The sequence below is a fragment of the Bos javanicus genome, chromosome 26 (genome assembly GCF_032452875.1).
Source record: "Bos javanicus breed banteng chromosome 26, ARS-OSU_banteng_1.0, whole genome shotgun sequence".
Taxonomy (NCBI): Eukaryota; Metazoa; Chordata; class Mammalia; order Artiodactyla; family Bovidae; genus Bos; species Bos javanicus.
Genome location: NC_083893.1, coordinates 13,496,009 through 13,511,931, shown reverse-complemented (window position 1 = coordinate 13,511,931; position 15,923 = coordinate 13,496,009). Strand labels below are relative to the sequence as shown.

At 37.3% G+C, this 15,923-nt stretch overlaps 1 protein-coding gene across 2 annotated transcripts in view; it reads right to left on the bottom strand.

The window, feature by feature from the left end:
* The window catches only part of TNKS2 (tankyrase 2), a 65,325-nt gene that overhangs the window by 6,860 nt on the left and 42,542 nt on the right, over window positions 1-15,923 (bottom strand). Inside the window, exons 17-24 of one of the 2 annotated variants that reach the window (XM_061402790.1) lie at window positions 15,580-15,689; window positions 14,707-14,895; window positions 12,421-12,673; window positions 11,454-11,536; window positions 9,954-10,074; window positions 6,385-6,482; window positions 5,473-5,547; window positions 3,217-3,322 (exon numbers count right to left, since the gene is read on the bottom strand). In XM_061402790.1, coding sequence (XP_061258774.1) covers window positions 3,217-3,322; window positions 5,473-5,547; window positions 6,385-6,482; window positions 9,954-10,074; window positions 11,454-11,536; window positions 12,421-12,673; window positions 14,707-14,895; window positions 15,580-15,689 — 1,035 coding nt within the window. The remainder of the gene's footprint in view (window positions 1-3,216; window positions 3,323-5,472; window positions 5,548-6,384; window positions 6,483-9,953; window positions 10,075-11,453; window positions 11,537-12,420; window positions 12,674-14,706; window positions 14,896-15,579; window positions 15,690-15,923) is intronic. The other variant, XM_061402791.1, reaches the window with a different exon arrangement.

Here is a 15,923-nt window from a genome sequence, read left to right as displayed (position 1 = left end):
TGATTCATCAAGATTAGTGTCCCTTTTCATAAAGGGACAAGGGAAATACACTGAATTCTGCTTTACAGAAATACTAAAGAACAGAATAATTCACTTGAATTAACTTGGAAAAACCATTTCTATTATAAAATAGAAAAAGTCATACATTACAACCCTTAAATCAATACATAAATAAATATCATGTTCTGTGCCAAGATTTTATCGTGACAATTTTCAGGGTGTTGAAATGAGAAGTACCATTTAGATATTATATACTAATTCAGTCTGCTATAGCCATTCTTCCAGGGGATTGTGATATTTAAATACTGTATTTTATAGAACTTTACCAAGTCTCTAAAAATTTTTTGCAATCAAAGCAAATTGAAGGAACAGATTGGAACTATCATGGGTAATGTGCTTAAAGACTTGATAAACACTACACTAATATCTATATTCATCTTTTCTATAAACTTGAAAGATCAACCACCACCCCCTGCCGTGTTGCAACATAAATAGGAAATTTCAAAAATGACAAGTAATGGTGCTCAGTAAAACTTCTCAGAAAACTCCACAGGTTCAATGACAATTATCTTTTTGCATCCTGGACACTTAGAAGCACAGTCACAAGAGGATGTACATATTCTTCTGAGGCAATTCTCAGATCCTCCTTTAATTCAATCAACCAGTTAAAAGTAACACACATCAATTTTCCAGAGTAACCCTAACACACAAAATCAATTACATACATACATACATACATCAGTTCAGTTCAGTCGCTCAGTTGTGTCCGACTCTTTGCGAACCCATGAACTGCAGCACGCTGGGCATTCCTGTACATCACCAACTCCTAGAGTCCACCCAAACACATGTCCATTGAGTCGGTGATGCCATCCAACCATCTTATCCTCTGTTGTCCCCTTCTCCTCCCGCCCTCAATCCTTCCCAGCATCAGTGTCTTTTCAAATAAGTCAGTTCTTCCTATCAGATAGCTAAAGTATTGGACTTTCAGCTTCAACATCAGTCCTTCCAATGAACACCCAGGACTGATCTCCTTTAGGATGGACTGGTTGGATCTCCTTGCAGTCCAAGGGACTCTCAAGAGTCTCCTCCAACACCACAGTTCAAAAACATCAATTCTTCGGTGCTTGGCTTTCTTTATAGTCCATGTATGGGCACATCCATACATGACCACTGGAAAAACCACAGCCTTGACTAGACGGACCTTTGTTGACAAAGTAATGTCTCTGCTTTTGAATATGCTGTCTAGGTTGGTCATAACTTTCCTTCCAAGGAGTAAGCGTCTTTTAATTTCATGGCTGCAGTCACCATCTGCAGTGATTTTGGAGCCCAGAAAAATGAAGTCTGGCACTGTTTCCACTGTTTCCCCATCTATTTCCCATGAAGTGATGGGACTGGATGCCATGATTTTTGTTTTCTGAATGTTGAGCTTTAAGCCAACTTTTTCACTGTCCTCTTTCACTTTCATCAAGAGGCTCTTTAGTTCTTCACTTTCTGCCATAAGGGTGGTGTCATCTGCATATCTGAGGTTATTGATATTTCTCCCAGCAATCTTGATTCCAGCTTGTCCTTCCTCCAGCCCAGCGTTTCTCGTGATGTACTCTGCATAGAAGTTAAATAAGCAGGGTGACAATATACAGCCTGACGTACTCCTTTTCCTATTTGGAACCAGTCTGTTGTTCCATATCTAGTTCTAACTGTTGCTTCTTGATCTGCATATAGGTTTCTCAAGAGGCAGGTCAGGTGGTCTGGTATTCCCATCTCTTTCAGAATTCTCCACAGTTTCTTGTGATCCACACAGTCAAAGGCTTTGGCATAGTCAATGAAGCAGAAATAGATGTTTTTCTGGAACTCTCTTGCTTTTTCCATGATCCAGCAGATATTGGCAATTTGATCTCTGGTTCCTCTGCCTTTTCTAAGACCAGCTTGAACATCAGGAAGTTGATGGTTCACGTATTGCTGAAGCCTGGCTTGGAGAATTTTAGGGATCACTTTACTAGCGTGTGAGATGAGTGCAATTGTGAGGTAGTTTGAGCATTCTTTGGCATTACCTTTCTTTGGGACTGGAATGAAAACTGAACTCTTCCAGTGCTGTGGCCACTGATGAGTTTTCCAAATTTGCTGGCATATTGAGTGCAGTCTTTCACAGCATCATCTTTCAGGATTTGAAATAGCTCAACTGGAATTCCATCACCTCCACTAGCTTTGTTTGTAGTGATGCTTCCTAAGGCCCACTTGACTTCACATTCCAGGATGTCTGGCTCTAGGTCAGTGATCACACCATCGTGATTATCTGGGTCGCGAAGATCTTTTTTGTACAGTTCTTCTGTGTATTCTTGCCACCTCTTCTTAATATCTGCTGCTTCTGTTAGGTCCCTACCATTTCTATCCTTTATTGAGCCCATCTTTGTATGAAATACAGTCAGCAAAAACAAGACCAGTAGCTGACTGTGGCTCAGATCATGAACTTCTTATTGCAAATTCAGACTGAAATTTAAGGAAGTGGAGAAAACTACTAGACCATTCAGGTATAACCTAAATCAAATCCCTTATGACTATACAGTGGAAGGGAGAAATACATTTAAGGGACTAGATCTGATAGAGTGCCTGATGAACTACGGACAGAGGTTCGTGACATTATACAGGAGACAAGGAAGGAAGACCATCCCCAAGAAAAAAAAATGCAAAAAAGCAAAATGGCTGTCTGAGGAGGGCTTACAAACAGCTGTGAAAAGAAGAGAAGTGAAAAGCAAAGGAGAAAAGGAAAGATATATCCATTTGAATGCAGAGTCCCAAAGAATAGCAAGGAGAGATAAGAAAGCCTTCCTCAGTGATCAATGCAAAGAAATAGAGGAAAACAACAGAATGGGAAAGACTAGAGAGCTCTTCAAGAAAATTAGAGATACCAAGGGAACATTTCATGCAAAGATGGGCTCAATAAAGGACATACATATATACATATATATATAAAGAGAAAATATGAATAGTCAGTATTATCATTTCTATACTTTTTCTATTATGGTAATCTTATTTATAAACTGTATCCATTCAAAACATACAAATCAAAAGTTTGAAGACACAAATATAAATGCAAAGATTTACAGAAATAATGTTTGTTTTTTAGAAAATGATATGAGAAATATACAGATTCATTATTATTTCAAACCTGACAAAAAATGCGGAGGAGGATGATGGCAGGTAGGGGGAGAGGAATCTTACCATGAAATAGCATTCTTTCATTTGCATGGTTGTGGTTTTCTTCAGAAACTTCTTTTCTCCTATGAGTGTATCTTTCCCATAGTTTCTTGTTACAAACTTTCTGAATCTATAAAAAGAAAGCAGCAAAATAAAAATCTCTGGATCACAATAATTACTTACCTACTTGTTAATCTTAACCAAAAATGGGCCACATAGGACCAGAAGAGAGGCAAAACTTTTCTCTGAAATATAAATTACGTATTATTTTTAGTCAACTAAAAAGCTTTGTCACAACCATAAAGATGAAAATATATGTACATTTTAGAAATCAAAAACTACAGATGAGAAAAAGTTACATATGGCTACATGAAGGTCAAGAGTACTATTAATTGGTTAAAATACTTCTATTCTCACTTTAGAATTATTACTAAAACATCTCCAAATCAGACATACTGAGTTCTGTATGGAAGTGTAAGAAAGAAAATAGTGTAAGAAAATAGTGTAAGAAAGAAAATACTGTCTTTCCCCCAACTGATTTTTCTGGCTTAAAGTACCATCTGTTTTTAATTAAAATATTTGATATAGCCACACCAAACAATCACACCCTCCCCCCACACACACCCCCTCTAATATTTCCTCTATTCTTCCCTATCCCTCCAATTCCTAAAACTTTTGTTTGGAGAAAAGTTTTAAGATGGATGCTGGTTTCGCTAGGAGTATTTCTAAGTCAAACTCACAATCCTAGTGCTGCTTTTCAGCTGTACTGAGGGGTGCTACAGCCCCCTGCTGGGAGCTGATGGTTTTAGTCTAGGTTCAAATTAACTCAAAATACCATCAAAGACATAATCAAAGCACAGAGACTGGCATAAACAGAGCTCATTCATGTTTTTTAAAAAAGGGAACAAAAACAAAAGTTTTATCAGTGAAAACACTTGTATTAGATATTGTACTAAAATATCTTTCTAGAGAAAGAGAACAGCATACCTCCCAAATTCAGTAACTCTAGAAATCAAACCCATATTCTGTTCCTTGCCCTCACCCTTAACAAACCTTGGCGTATTTTGTTACTGGTTGCACACAAAATGCCCCTGACTAAAATCTACCTATAAGAGGAATAATTATTTGTTACAGTAATTATTATTATACACATGTTTATGAAAAGAAAACTCAAGATGTCACTCAGGTCATATCATGATACGAACTAATGAAATATAGCTCCTGAAATAACCCTTGCACCTGAATAATGTGTACTTATTTTATGTCATCTTCTTTCTAAATAGTAAGAACATAACGATCTTGATGAATAACTCTAAAATATGAGATCTGTTGGTATACTCAGAATAGTGTATTATTGTGAGACAGTAATACAACACAACTGAAAGATTTCATACTATTCACCTTTCAGTTTAAAATTTAGGTATCAGAGATACTTGCCACATTATAACTCTAAATCTTATAATGATTAAGAATAGTTAACAGAAAATCATTATGCATCTCGAGTATACAGTTTGGTTGCCATACAGCTTTTAAAAAGACCAAGCAAATTAGCAAAGCTGAAAAGGCCCTGAGAAGAGTACCTGATGTTAGTAAGAGTCAGTGCTCTCTTTAAGGTATTTTTTTAAATGACTATTTCTGGAAAGATGAAAGGCACAGAGGGAGCACTACTAAAATGACCAAAAGACGGTATTACGTGTGAGGACTCACAGAAACCCGGAACAGACACAATTAGGACAAACCAGAAACAAACCAACCATGGTGTAACTGTAAAGATGGGAGTCCTTCCATGAGCCACAGAAATTCAAAAGTACTGGAAAAAAGTCAGCAAGAGTACCTTAATAGTAGTGTCCATATTTAAAATCCTAAGCCTACAGGACTTATCATCCAAGAATGAGAAGTCATAAAGCTTACTAACAATGGAATGCTTATTCTAATCCATAATAGATTCCTTAATTTGTCGTATTTGCTGAATGTCAACCGTTAAGATAATCCTGTATCTTGCCATTTAAACTTATTTAAGTTTAAAGATTAAACTTAAATACTCTTTAAGTTTAGAGATTATTTAAAGCATAATCTCTAGACTTAAATATGTTAACAGGCTGAACAGTCAGTACAGAGACTGAGGACCTTAATTGCCAAGGACACATTCCTTCCCAAAATACCCCTGCCACGGGAAGGACTTACTGGGCCGCACACATGACGTTCTTTTGAGAGTTAATCATGGTTTCAGGCTTCTGAAAACTATGGTCACAGTGAACTTTATTTTCACTGACTTATTACCTTGAGAATATTGTATCTGTTGAAGATCCCACCTGCGTGACCTCCATCTCTGTGCTCTCGGACTGTACTCTGCATCTGATGGAAACACATTTCAAAAATATGTGCATTAGCTTGTAATTCTTTTCTGATTTAGGGAACACAGTTCTTGACTCATGTGACTCTAAAGACAAATTAGGTTTTTAATATTTTTGTTGTTTAAGGAATGAGTTCTATAAGTTTGCAAGAACTACTTCAAGAGACAGTGCATAGTTGATACAATCAATCCAAAAATACCTATAGGTGAAAATTATATAACGCAAACTACTGGACAAAAGGCAACAAGCAAATGCACAGGTGAGCCAAACATACAAAGCCAACCAGCTGGCACACTAACAAACAAAACCAAACCAATGATTTATCTGTTCCCATTCATTTTGCTCTCATAAAGCACAATTTATATTTCACTGAGAGTTGGAGTTTCCTGAGATTTACTAAGCCTCACTCAACTTTGTATCTCTGTGCTCAGCTCACACATACACAGTATGGTGTTCTTCAAAGCGCCGGGCGCCATTTTAAGACTTTGGTGGATACAAGAGTTTTATGGCAAGAAAGTTAGAAAAACATTTCCTAGATAAGTAGCATCCACATGTTCTGGGTCTTGTCTAAGATACAGGGCTTTGCAATTGCCTTCATGAAGGAAGGGAATATTAGCAACCTCTCCAACAGAACTCTGTATATTAATTGCAACACTGAACCAAATTATTAGAATTAAAGCTTACTGAGATAGTGTATTTTAAATGCTGATTTTGTAAGTTTTCAGGTGGTAGAGTGAGGGACAATTAAAAACTCCTGCTACATACATGTTCCAATAGATCTGGGAACTTCTGGGAAATTCAGCTGCTGACCTGACATTTATATGGTGTATGAACATACCTCTTCCTCTACAGACTGAAATTCTTTATCTTCAGCAGACAGATCAATGAGAATTGTTCCACTTCCAGAGGTGTTCAGAGTTAAGTATGGGTTAAGACCTATCAAATGAAATTTGAAGGTTAAAAAAAAAAAAACTTGCCAGAATCCTCCTCCCTGCCCCCAGTCCACAATAAACATCAACCCAATACAACCACCCAATTTATCTGATGCTTATTACTAGTTCTTACAAGTTTTTTATTTGGGGACAGTTTAGATTTATAGGAAAGCTGAGAGCACCGGGAATTCCTGTGTGCCCTCACTCCACTCTCTAAAGTCACCATCAGCAACATTAATGTTCCCATTTTATACAGTCACAGCACACATCAAAATTAAGTAAATTACAGACTTTATTTGGATTTTACCAGTTGTTCCCCACTAATGTCCTTTTAGGATCCAAACCAGAAAATTACACTGCACTTAGATGACTATTTTTTTGACCTTAAAAGTCATAAGGGTTTTGTAAGAATAGTTCTGAAAATCTTTCTATTCTTTATCTCCTATGTGTCATATGTTTTCTTCTTCAAATCATTTCCTTTACTAACTAAGCAGCCCTTTCAGCATTTGGTCCCTTTATTTTTTGTAAAACTGAGAAGAACCTAGCATGGCCACAGGTAATTTTAAATTATCTAAGAATGAGAAGTCATAAAGCTTACAAACGGTGGAATGCTTATTCTAACCCATAATAGATTCACTTCAGCAATGAATTTATCCTATTTTCTGACTGTCAACAGTTTAGATCATATATACTTTCATATTTTTACTCTCACAAAAGCTTTTAAAATGGAATCTTACACAGGATTTTCTAATTTCTTTGTGGTATCTATTAACACAACTCTCCTGTAATCTCTCCAAGATCTCCAGAGCTCCACTGTTTTCTCAGGTAAGACTCAAGTCCTTTTTTGTTGTTGCTCAGTCACTAGGTCATGTCCGACTCTTTGCATGACCCATGGACTGCAGCATGCCAGGCTTCCCCGTCCTTCACTATCTCCCTCTCCTGGAGTTTGCTCAAACTCGTGTACACTGAGTCAGTGATGCCATCCAACCATCTCATCCTCTGTCATCCCCTTGTCCTCTTGCCTTCCATCGTTCCCAGCATCAGGGTCTTTTCTAGTGAGTCAGCTCTTTGCATCAGGTGGCCAAAGTATTGGAGCTTCAGCTTCAGCACCACTCCTTCCAAGGAATATTCAGGGTTGACTTCCTTTAGGATTGACAGGTTTGATCTCCTTGCTGTCCAAGGGACACTCAAGAGTCTTCTCCAGCACCACAGTTTGAAAGCATCAATTCTTTGGCACTCAGCCTTCTTCACAGTCCAACTTTCACATTCATATATGACTACTGGAAAAACCATAGCTTTGACTATATGCACCTTTGTTGGCAAAGTGATGGCTCTGCTTTTTAATACACTGTCTAGGTTCGTCATAGCTATTCTTCCAAAGAGCAAGCATCTTTTACTTTCATGACTACAGTCACTGTCCGTAGTGATTTTGGAGCCCAAGAAAATGAAATCTGACACTGTTTCCACATTCTCCCCATCTATTTGCCATAAAGGGATAGGAATGGATGCCATGATCTTCATTTTTTGAATGCTGAGTTTTAAGCCAGCTTTTTCGCTCTTCTCTTTCATCTTCATCAAGAGGCACTTTAGTTCTTCTTCACCTTTTGCCATTAAAGTAGTATCATCTGCATATCTGAGGTTGCTGACATTTCTCCCAGCAATCTTGATTCCAGTTTGTGATTCATCCAGCCTGGCATTTCACATGATGTACTCTGCATATAAGTCCTCTGCTGCTGAGTTAATGCATGGCAGTTTCCCTCTGGAGACTAAGAGCACTGTTCTGGTCTGAATAACAGAGCTATCACAAACATGCCAAACCCTAATAACAATGTATAGGTATGGCTGCATTATAATATCTACGGGAAGTATGACAACTATACAGAGGAGGACATTTTACAGAAAAAACACTTAACAGAATAAAGTCTGTGACAGACACTGGACTAAGGCATCTTTGAACGTCCCAAGAAGATACTCATAAGTGCTGAAAGATCAGAACATGTAATCTGTTGACTTGATGCACTGAATAATAGCTAAGGCTGTTAAGTCAGCAAGGTAAGAGACAGTCAGAAGTTTGCCACTGGTTCTAATTTGCAAACTGGGTATAATGCCAGTATTATACAGACTCCTAGCTGCAAATGAAGATAAGGCAGGTGGTAACTTTATGCAGAAAAGTGACCCTGATGTGCTAGACCAGACACAGTCATTCTGTGCTGCTGTGGTGTTTCTCCTCCACGTAGGAATCAATGTTCCTACTCAATGCAGCTGGATGTCATCAGAACGAGCAGAGGGCCAAAGGCGGCAGGGAGGGACGCACCTCTGCCACTTGGAAGCAGTGTATCTGCTTCTATCACTGTTTCCTGAGCCTGTAAACAGTCTTAACTGCGTCCCTACCAGGTTCACAGTGTTTTCTAGTAGAGGCACAATGGCAGTCCAAAACTGAGGGTTCCAGTTCCTCTTCATACTAACATTCCAAAAAGCCTCGAGTCTGCCCTCTTCTTTATCTTATAAAATTCTGTCTTCTATACTAGCAATATTTAAGACTATCTCACATTTTAAACGCTTTGCCCTAGTTCCTATCAGGCAAATAAAGTGCATCTACCTTTAATCAATCCCAATCCAGAATTTCAGTTTAAAGCATTCCTTAGCTTGAATCACAGAACTTTCAAAGTTCTCTTTTTGTTCCTCAAGAGATAGACCGTATCCTGGATAGCATACATTCTTTCCTCAAAATTCCCTCAGTTTTACTAATGGAGGTTTGTCTTTAACCCCAGTTGTACAGCCAGGTCTTCAATTATAGGAGGCTTCTAATCTCAGGGTACATCACTCCCTCAGTTGAACAAGAAACTTAAAATGTGGTTCTGACAACTAAAATAACTCATCTTTTATACCAAGACCTGATATACAGGAAGTGTGAACATTTCCAGAACAAATGCAATTTGCATTTTCCTTATGTATCAACATTCAAGAGAAATAAAATATTATTCAACTTTGTTTTATTACGTTTCCTTAGTTGCAACATTATTGTTTCCTTGTACTTTTACAGTAAGTGTTTAAAATGTAACTATTTAGAGCAAAAGAGATTTACAACATTATTTTATGGGCAGGCCTGAACACCTAGCCATTACCTGTTATGTTACCATATGAGATATCCAAGTTTCAGATCTTTTAGAACCATATAATTTTTGAGCTACAATAACTTCAGAAATGAGTGAATGGAAATAATAGAAAAAACTTCAGAGCTAAAATAACACCCATATTTCTGAATGGCCCAGACACTTCACTTAGGTTCACAGAGTTAAAGGTAGCAGTTCAGGAAGCCTAACAGTGGCAGATTTAAGATTTGACTCCAGGTTTCCCGAATCCTCATTAGTATTCTTCTTATCAAGTGGACTATTACAGATTTTAAAATTATCCTTGAGGGGTGCCTTTATGCAAGCTGTTAAACTGACGATAGCAATGACTTAAAATGAAATACCTTGTTGTCCAGAGATAAGTCTCTCAACTCCTTTAATTAGTTTGTGTCTATGTCCATAAGCATTGATTCCGATCTCTTTCAACTCCTTGTGTCCCATCTCAACTAATACATCCAACGTGATCTTACAAAAGAGAATGAAACCGTTTAGAAGACTTGTTTGGAAGACATTCATATATTGGTGTTCTCACAATGTTATTAGACTTGTATTTCTGAACACAACATAGAAATGAAAGCATACCAGCTATTAAACTAAAACTGAAAAGTTGCAGTTAATTAAACAAAAGTTGAATCAAGAACTAACCAAAAACATCACTATTTTCATTTAGTATTTGAACCTGAGTAGAATTAAACTGCAAAACAAAAATACATTTTCAAGTTAACCACATTTAGGTGCACTATTTTATCTCTTCCACTATCACTTTATATCCAACTATTAATACAATGTCTTAATGTAATGTGCCTACAGATTCTGCACTATGTTAACTGGTAACTTTAGCATCGTTGTTTAAACGAACCCTTTTAACTCTGAATATATGATTCCCATTTTGTGAAACTGAAGGCATTCTTTAAAATCCTGTATTATTTGCAAACCTTTCATGAAGCTTTCTTTGAATAGTCCGGCTTGTAATAACTCTTTCTTAGAATTTCTATGCCAAAAACTTAATTCTTCATATGTTCTTGATAATTTAACTAGATTAAAATTCCTTAGAGGTACAAGATACAAAAATTACATTTTCTGAACTCAAAAAATCAGTAAATGTATTCTGACAGAAAACTTAAATTAGGACTATTCAAGAAAAGCCCAGATACATAGTTTGTGGAGAAGGCAATGGCACCCGACTCCACTACTTTTGCCTGGAAAATCCCATGGACGGAGGAGCCTGGTAGGCTGCAGTCCATGGGGTCGCTAGGAGTCAGACATGACTGAGCAACTTCACTTTCACTTTTCACTTTCATGCACTGGAGAAGGAAATGGCAACCCACTCCAGTGTTCTTGCCTGGAGAATCCCAGGGACGGGGAGCCTGGTGGGCTGCCGTCTATGGGGTCGCACAGAGTCGGACACGACTGAAGCGACTTAGCAGCAGCAGCAGCATAGTTTGTGTGTCTATATAGCTTCCCAAAGTGGTTAGCAACGTGTCAGGCTTAGAGCGGGTAGTGATTGATGTAAGAGAACTGAACAAACTGAGGTCAAGGATAACTTATCTTTAAGAAATGCATAAGCTAGATTTATTCAAGAAAGCTATTTTGTTACCACACAGAAACAATTTTTATGTGCTAATAAACTAAACATGACTTAGTGAGTAAACAACAAGAGCAACAAACTGAATGGGAAAAAAACAAGCCAAATTAGAAGAGGGATTGATTTCCAGTCCTTACAAAAAACACACATCCTTTTCAGTCCTCAATATGTTGAATGGTTCAGGGCATTTCAAAAGTTTCTATTTTTCCCTTGAGGTTCCCCAAAACAACAAACCAACTGAAACAACTCATGTACTTACCTGTTCTCGCTCAAATATATCCATTAGGTGTTCAAGCCCAAGATTTCTTACAAATTGAGTTATGCTAAAATCTATTCCTGGAACTGGAAAATAAAAAAAACAACACAGAATTTCACATCGGAATAATGTATATCAACATTACAACGGCAAAGTTTTGTGATATTACATGTACAAAGAATATAAAGATGAAACAAAATGTAACAGCCATCACAATATAATATTAAACTTAACATCAAAATTACAAAGAGGACTTCCATGGCGGTCCAGTGGTTAAGACTCTGCAGTCCCAATGCAGGGGCCACAGGTTCAATCCCTAGTCAGGGAACTAAGAGCCCATATACGTGCTGCCATACCAAAAAAAAAAAGTGAAAAAAGGTATAAAATTTCATCATTAAAAGAAAGGGCTAACCAAGGAGGCACTCACATGTTACAAAGAAATCTTTTCTTTTTTAAAAATTTATTTTTAATTGTATCTTTAAAATAAGTTTTCATACAGCTTAAACTAATATAATATTATATGTCAATTATACCTGAATGTAAAAATGAAAGTTTCCCTATCTTAGGGTAAAGAGACTGTAGGTATATGTGTCTTTTTATTTTCTTTTTTGGCAGCACCATGTGGCTAGTGGGATCTTAGTTACCCAATTAGGGACTGAAACAAGGCCCATGGCAGTGAAACTGTCAAGTCCTAATCACTGGACTACCACAGAATTCCTTTCCTTTAAAAAAAGAAAAACAACTCAAAATTATAATACGCTGGAAGAGATAAATAAAGGCATAGTACTCAACCAAAAGGATTTCTATAGCTTTCAAAAAGGTTGTTTACATCTAAAGAGTAGGTTAACATTAGAACCTCATCAAGTCTGAACGTAGAGGGAGAAAGTTTCATTAGAATTCAATAATATTAAAAATGACTTTTCAGCAATCCAATATCAGTTATTTTGACTGATATTGGCTGATATCTCACCTTCCTTTTTCTCCAAACTGGAAGCACCCTCTGTTCCACTTGAACTGACTACTGAAGATAGCTCAGAAAAACTGCCAGACAAATTGTCGAGACTGCTGGCTGCAGAAAGGCTTGATGGGCTGGATGGACCTGAAGACAGAGCATCTGCGGTGGCTGCTGGGCTTCTCATGCCATTGAGCACTTGCGGTTTATAACACGAAGGCAGAGCTGAAGGGGGCATGGCTGCTGTCAGGAGGGCACTGACATCATCTGCCTGGAGTAGATGTCAGATGGAGATGAAATCCGCAGTAAGCAGGTGTAAAACTCTACTATACCCAACAGAATGCATTAAAAAAAGAGACAAAGCCCTAGCAGATTCGCACTAGAATTGCTTATATAAAGATGATTATTTTAAAAAGTGAAGCAAATAAGTGATATTCAGCTAAACTGTTATTAAATGTAAAACAGAATATAGAACATATACTCTGAGGCATACAAAATAGAAGTTTAAGATGTGGCAAAGCAAGAAAAAAAAATCCTAAGACATCATGATTGAAAAGTACTGAAATTAATTTTAGAAATATAAACTTTAAAAAGTAAGATCTGAAAACTTTTAAAGGCATTCTGAAGTAATTCGATCTATGTGGAACTTTAGCAAACAGAATGATGGTTGATTTTTTGGGGAAAATTTCAGCAACATATTTGTTTCTCAAAATCGAACATTTGGAAGGGTAGGGATATAATTTTAATCAAATATGCCAGAATGGAAAAAAATCCCCAAATTTACTGGTATATTAATTTGATTAGTAACAAATACTATTCTTTCGGTGGCTCAGTGGTAAAGAATCCGCCTGGCAAGCAGGAGACGTGGGTTCAATCCCTGGGTTGGGGGAAATGGAACCCACTCTAGTATTCTTGCTTGGGAAATCCCATAGACAGAGGAGCCTGGTGGGCTATAGGCCATAGGGTCCCAAAAGAGTCAGACATGACTTAGCAATTAAACAACAACTATTTTTTTACAATGCTCAATTAAGACACCAAGTAATTAACATTCAGCAAGAAGTAATCAGGACTTATTTTCATGGCTTGTCATTTATACTGCCTTTTCAATCCTCATCTTCTTTCCCTGAATCTGAGGACTCCCATGACACTCATAGTTGGTATGTAACATTTAAAAATAATAATAGCACAATTTATTGGATGCCTCTTATGTACCTGAGAGCATGAAGTATATCCCCTCATTTAATTCTCACATTAACCAAATACATTTTACCTCCATTTACAGATTAGGTAACTGAGGCTTTGAGGTTAAGCAACCTGCAAAACCATACAACTGTTAAGTGGTAGAGCTAAAATTCTAAGGCAGGTCTGTTTGACTCTAATGCCCAAGCATGTTCTCTAGGGCACCCTGTTTCAATGTCACTTAATTATATCTAGTGGACTAACACATGGGTGGACTGAATTAAAAAAAGTTCACTTCTAAGTTAGCTTGGAACTGGAAGGACATTTCCCTTAAGAAATAATCTTGCAAATACAGTTGAGCTGTCAGCCTGCTTAGAAAATTCTATCCAACCAGCTGAACTAAATTTCAGTTTCTCAATGTAACTTGCAACCATGGAATCTCTCGGTAGAAAGCAATCTGCAAGACAGACTCTCCTTCTCCATCTCAAGAAGAATTTCCTCTCCCTTTCCCTCTACTGCTCTGGGTCAGCGTCCTCAGGGGCAGAGGCAAGAGAGGCGCCTGAGTCACAGTGGCCGCAGCAGAGGCTGGAGGCCACAGTGGAGACACATGTAGGAATTTTCTCAGGAGAGGAAACGGAAAAAGGACTTCCCACAGAAAACTGGAGGAACAAACTTGTTTCATGAACGGTTTTGGCGGGGCATGCAATAAAACCTTTGAGATGAGACAGTGTTTGGAGGGAAGAAAATGTCTATAAACCAGGCTCTGCAGCTGCATGCTGGAGGCAACGCTCCCGGCTGGGTGGTTCATAAAGACCCCCAGGCCCATACTATCTTGTGCCCCTTGAACGCTGTTCATGAAGTGCCCTGCCTGCTTGTTTCCCAACTACTGTAAGCAGTATACCTTATACTTCTTTTTCCCATTTCTAAAAGTACTCAGCTTACAAAAACTGATAATTCTACTATTTACTTATTATATTTTAATACCAAAGAGATCCAAAATTTAAACCAAGCTAAACGCCAGATTTTGCCACATTCACCAAGAAAACATTTTATATATATATACGCCAAGGGAATTTTCAGAACGTCAGGAAAGCACTGAGATTTTTCAAAAATCCCATCACTTACTGAAACTAAATCTAAAGGTGTTTGTCCTTCCTGATTTTTAAGAGTTGGATCAGCTCCATGGGCCAATAATAATGCACAAAGCTGTGTTCGTCCCTTCTGGGCTGCCTCGTGCAAAGGTGTGAAAGCCCATTTGTCCGTAGCATTGACACACGCATTATATTTTATTAGCAAAGCTGCTACATCTACATGCTGTAGAAGAAAATAAACCTGTTATAGTCTGAATTATTACTTTATTATATTGTAGTTCTTAAAAAGACACTAGCTATACTCTAGAAATGAAAAACTGTGTTTTTTCTCCATCAAAATTTATGGGCTACTGATTAGAAATTACAGTAGCAGACATTTATATAACTTGAGAAAATATCCAGAAAATAGATAATACTACACAGAAAGAAACTAAACTAATGGAACTTTAACAATATCTCATTTAGGTATTATAACTGCTAAACATCAATTTATAAACCTGCAGCCTTCCTTAATTAATCAACTGAAGATGTTCAATACTGATGATTAATATTCAAGGCTATTAAATATAAGTCAGAAACAATGCATCTGATCTCAACAGATTTGTATGACCCCAGTGGATTTTCTGGGTACCAACAAATAAACAAAATCACTAACATCTCACTGAAAATAAGAGATGTGTGCTGAGGAAGGTAAAATAACGGAAGACAAAACGTCCATGTCAGACAGCAAGCTCCCTGCAAGCTACAACAGCCTGAGAATGGAAACTTAAGAGGTTATTTACTCTTTAGCGCTCATATTTACTTCTCTGTAAAATGAGAAAGTCAAACTAAATTTCCTTTGCATTGTAACACTGATTTTCACTGAGAAAACTGCCGGCATTTTAAAAGCTAACATGAAAGAACTTACGCCGTAAGATGCTGCATTGTGTAAAGGGATAAGTCCTCCTTTGTCCTGAGCATTCACATCAGCTCCATGCTGTAGGAGATACTCCGCAACTTCTAAATTATTATAACCAGCTAATTCAGGAAAGAAGTAAAATTACTTTTACTTGTTAATATAAAAATAGCTACATATATATATATATATTTCGAAAAGATAGGATTTTATTTTAAAATCTGAAATTCTACAATGGAATCTACTAAAGATTTAGCTTATGAAAAAAATTGCCCACTGGCCTCAAGTTGGAAATTCTCAGTGATGAAATTCATTTCTTTTTGAGATTCTAAAGTTATACTGGCTGATTTACTTAA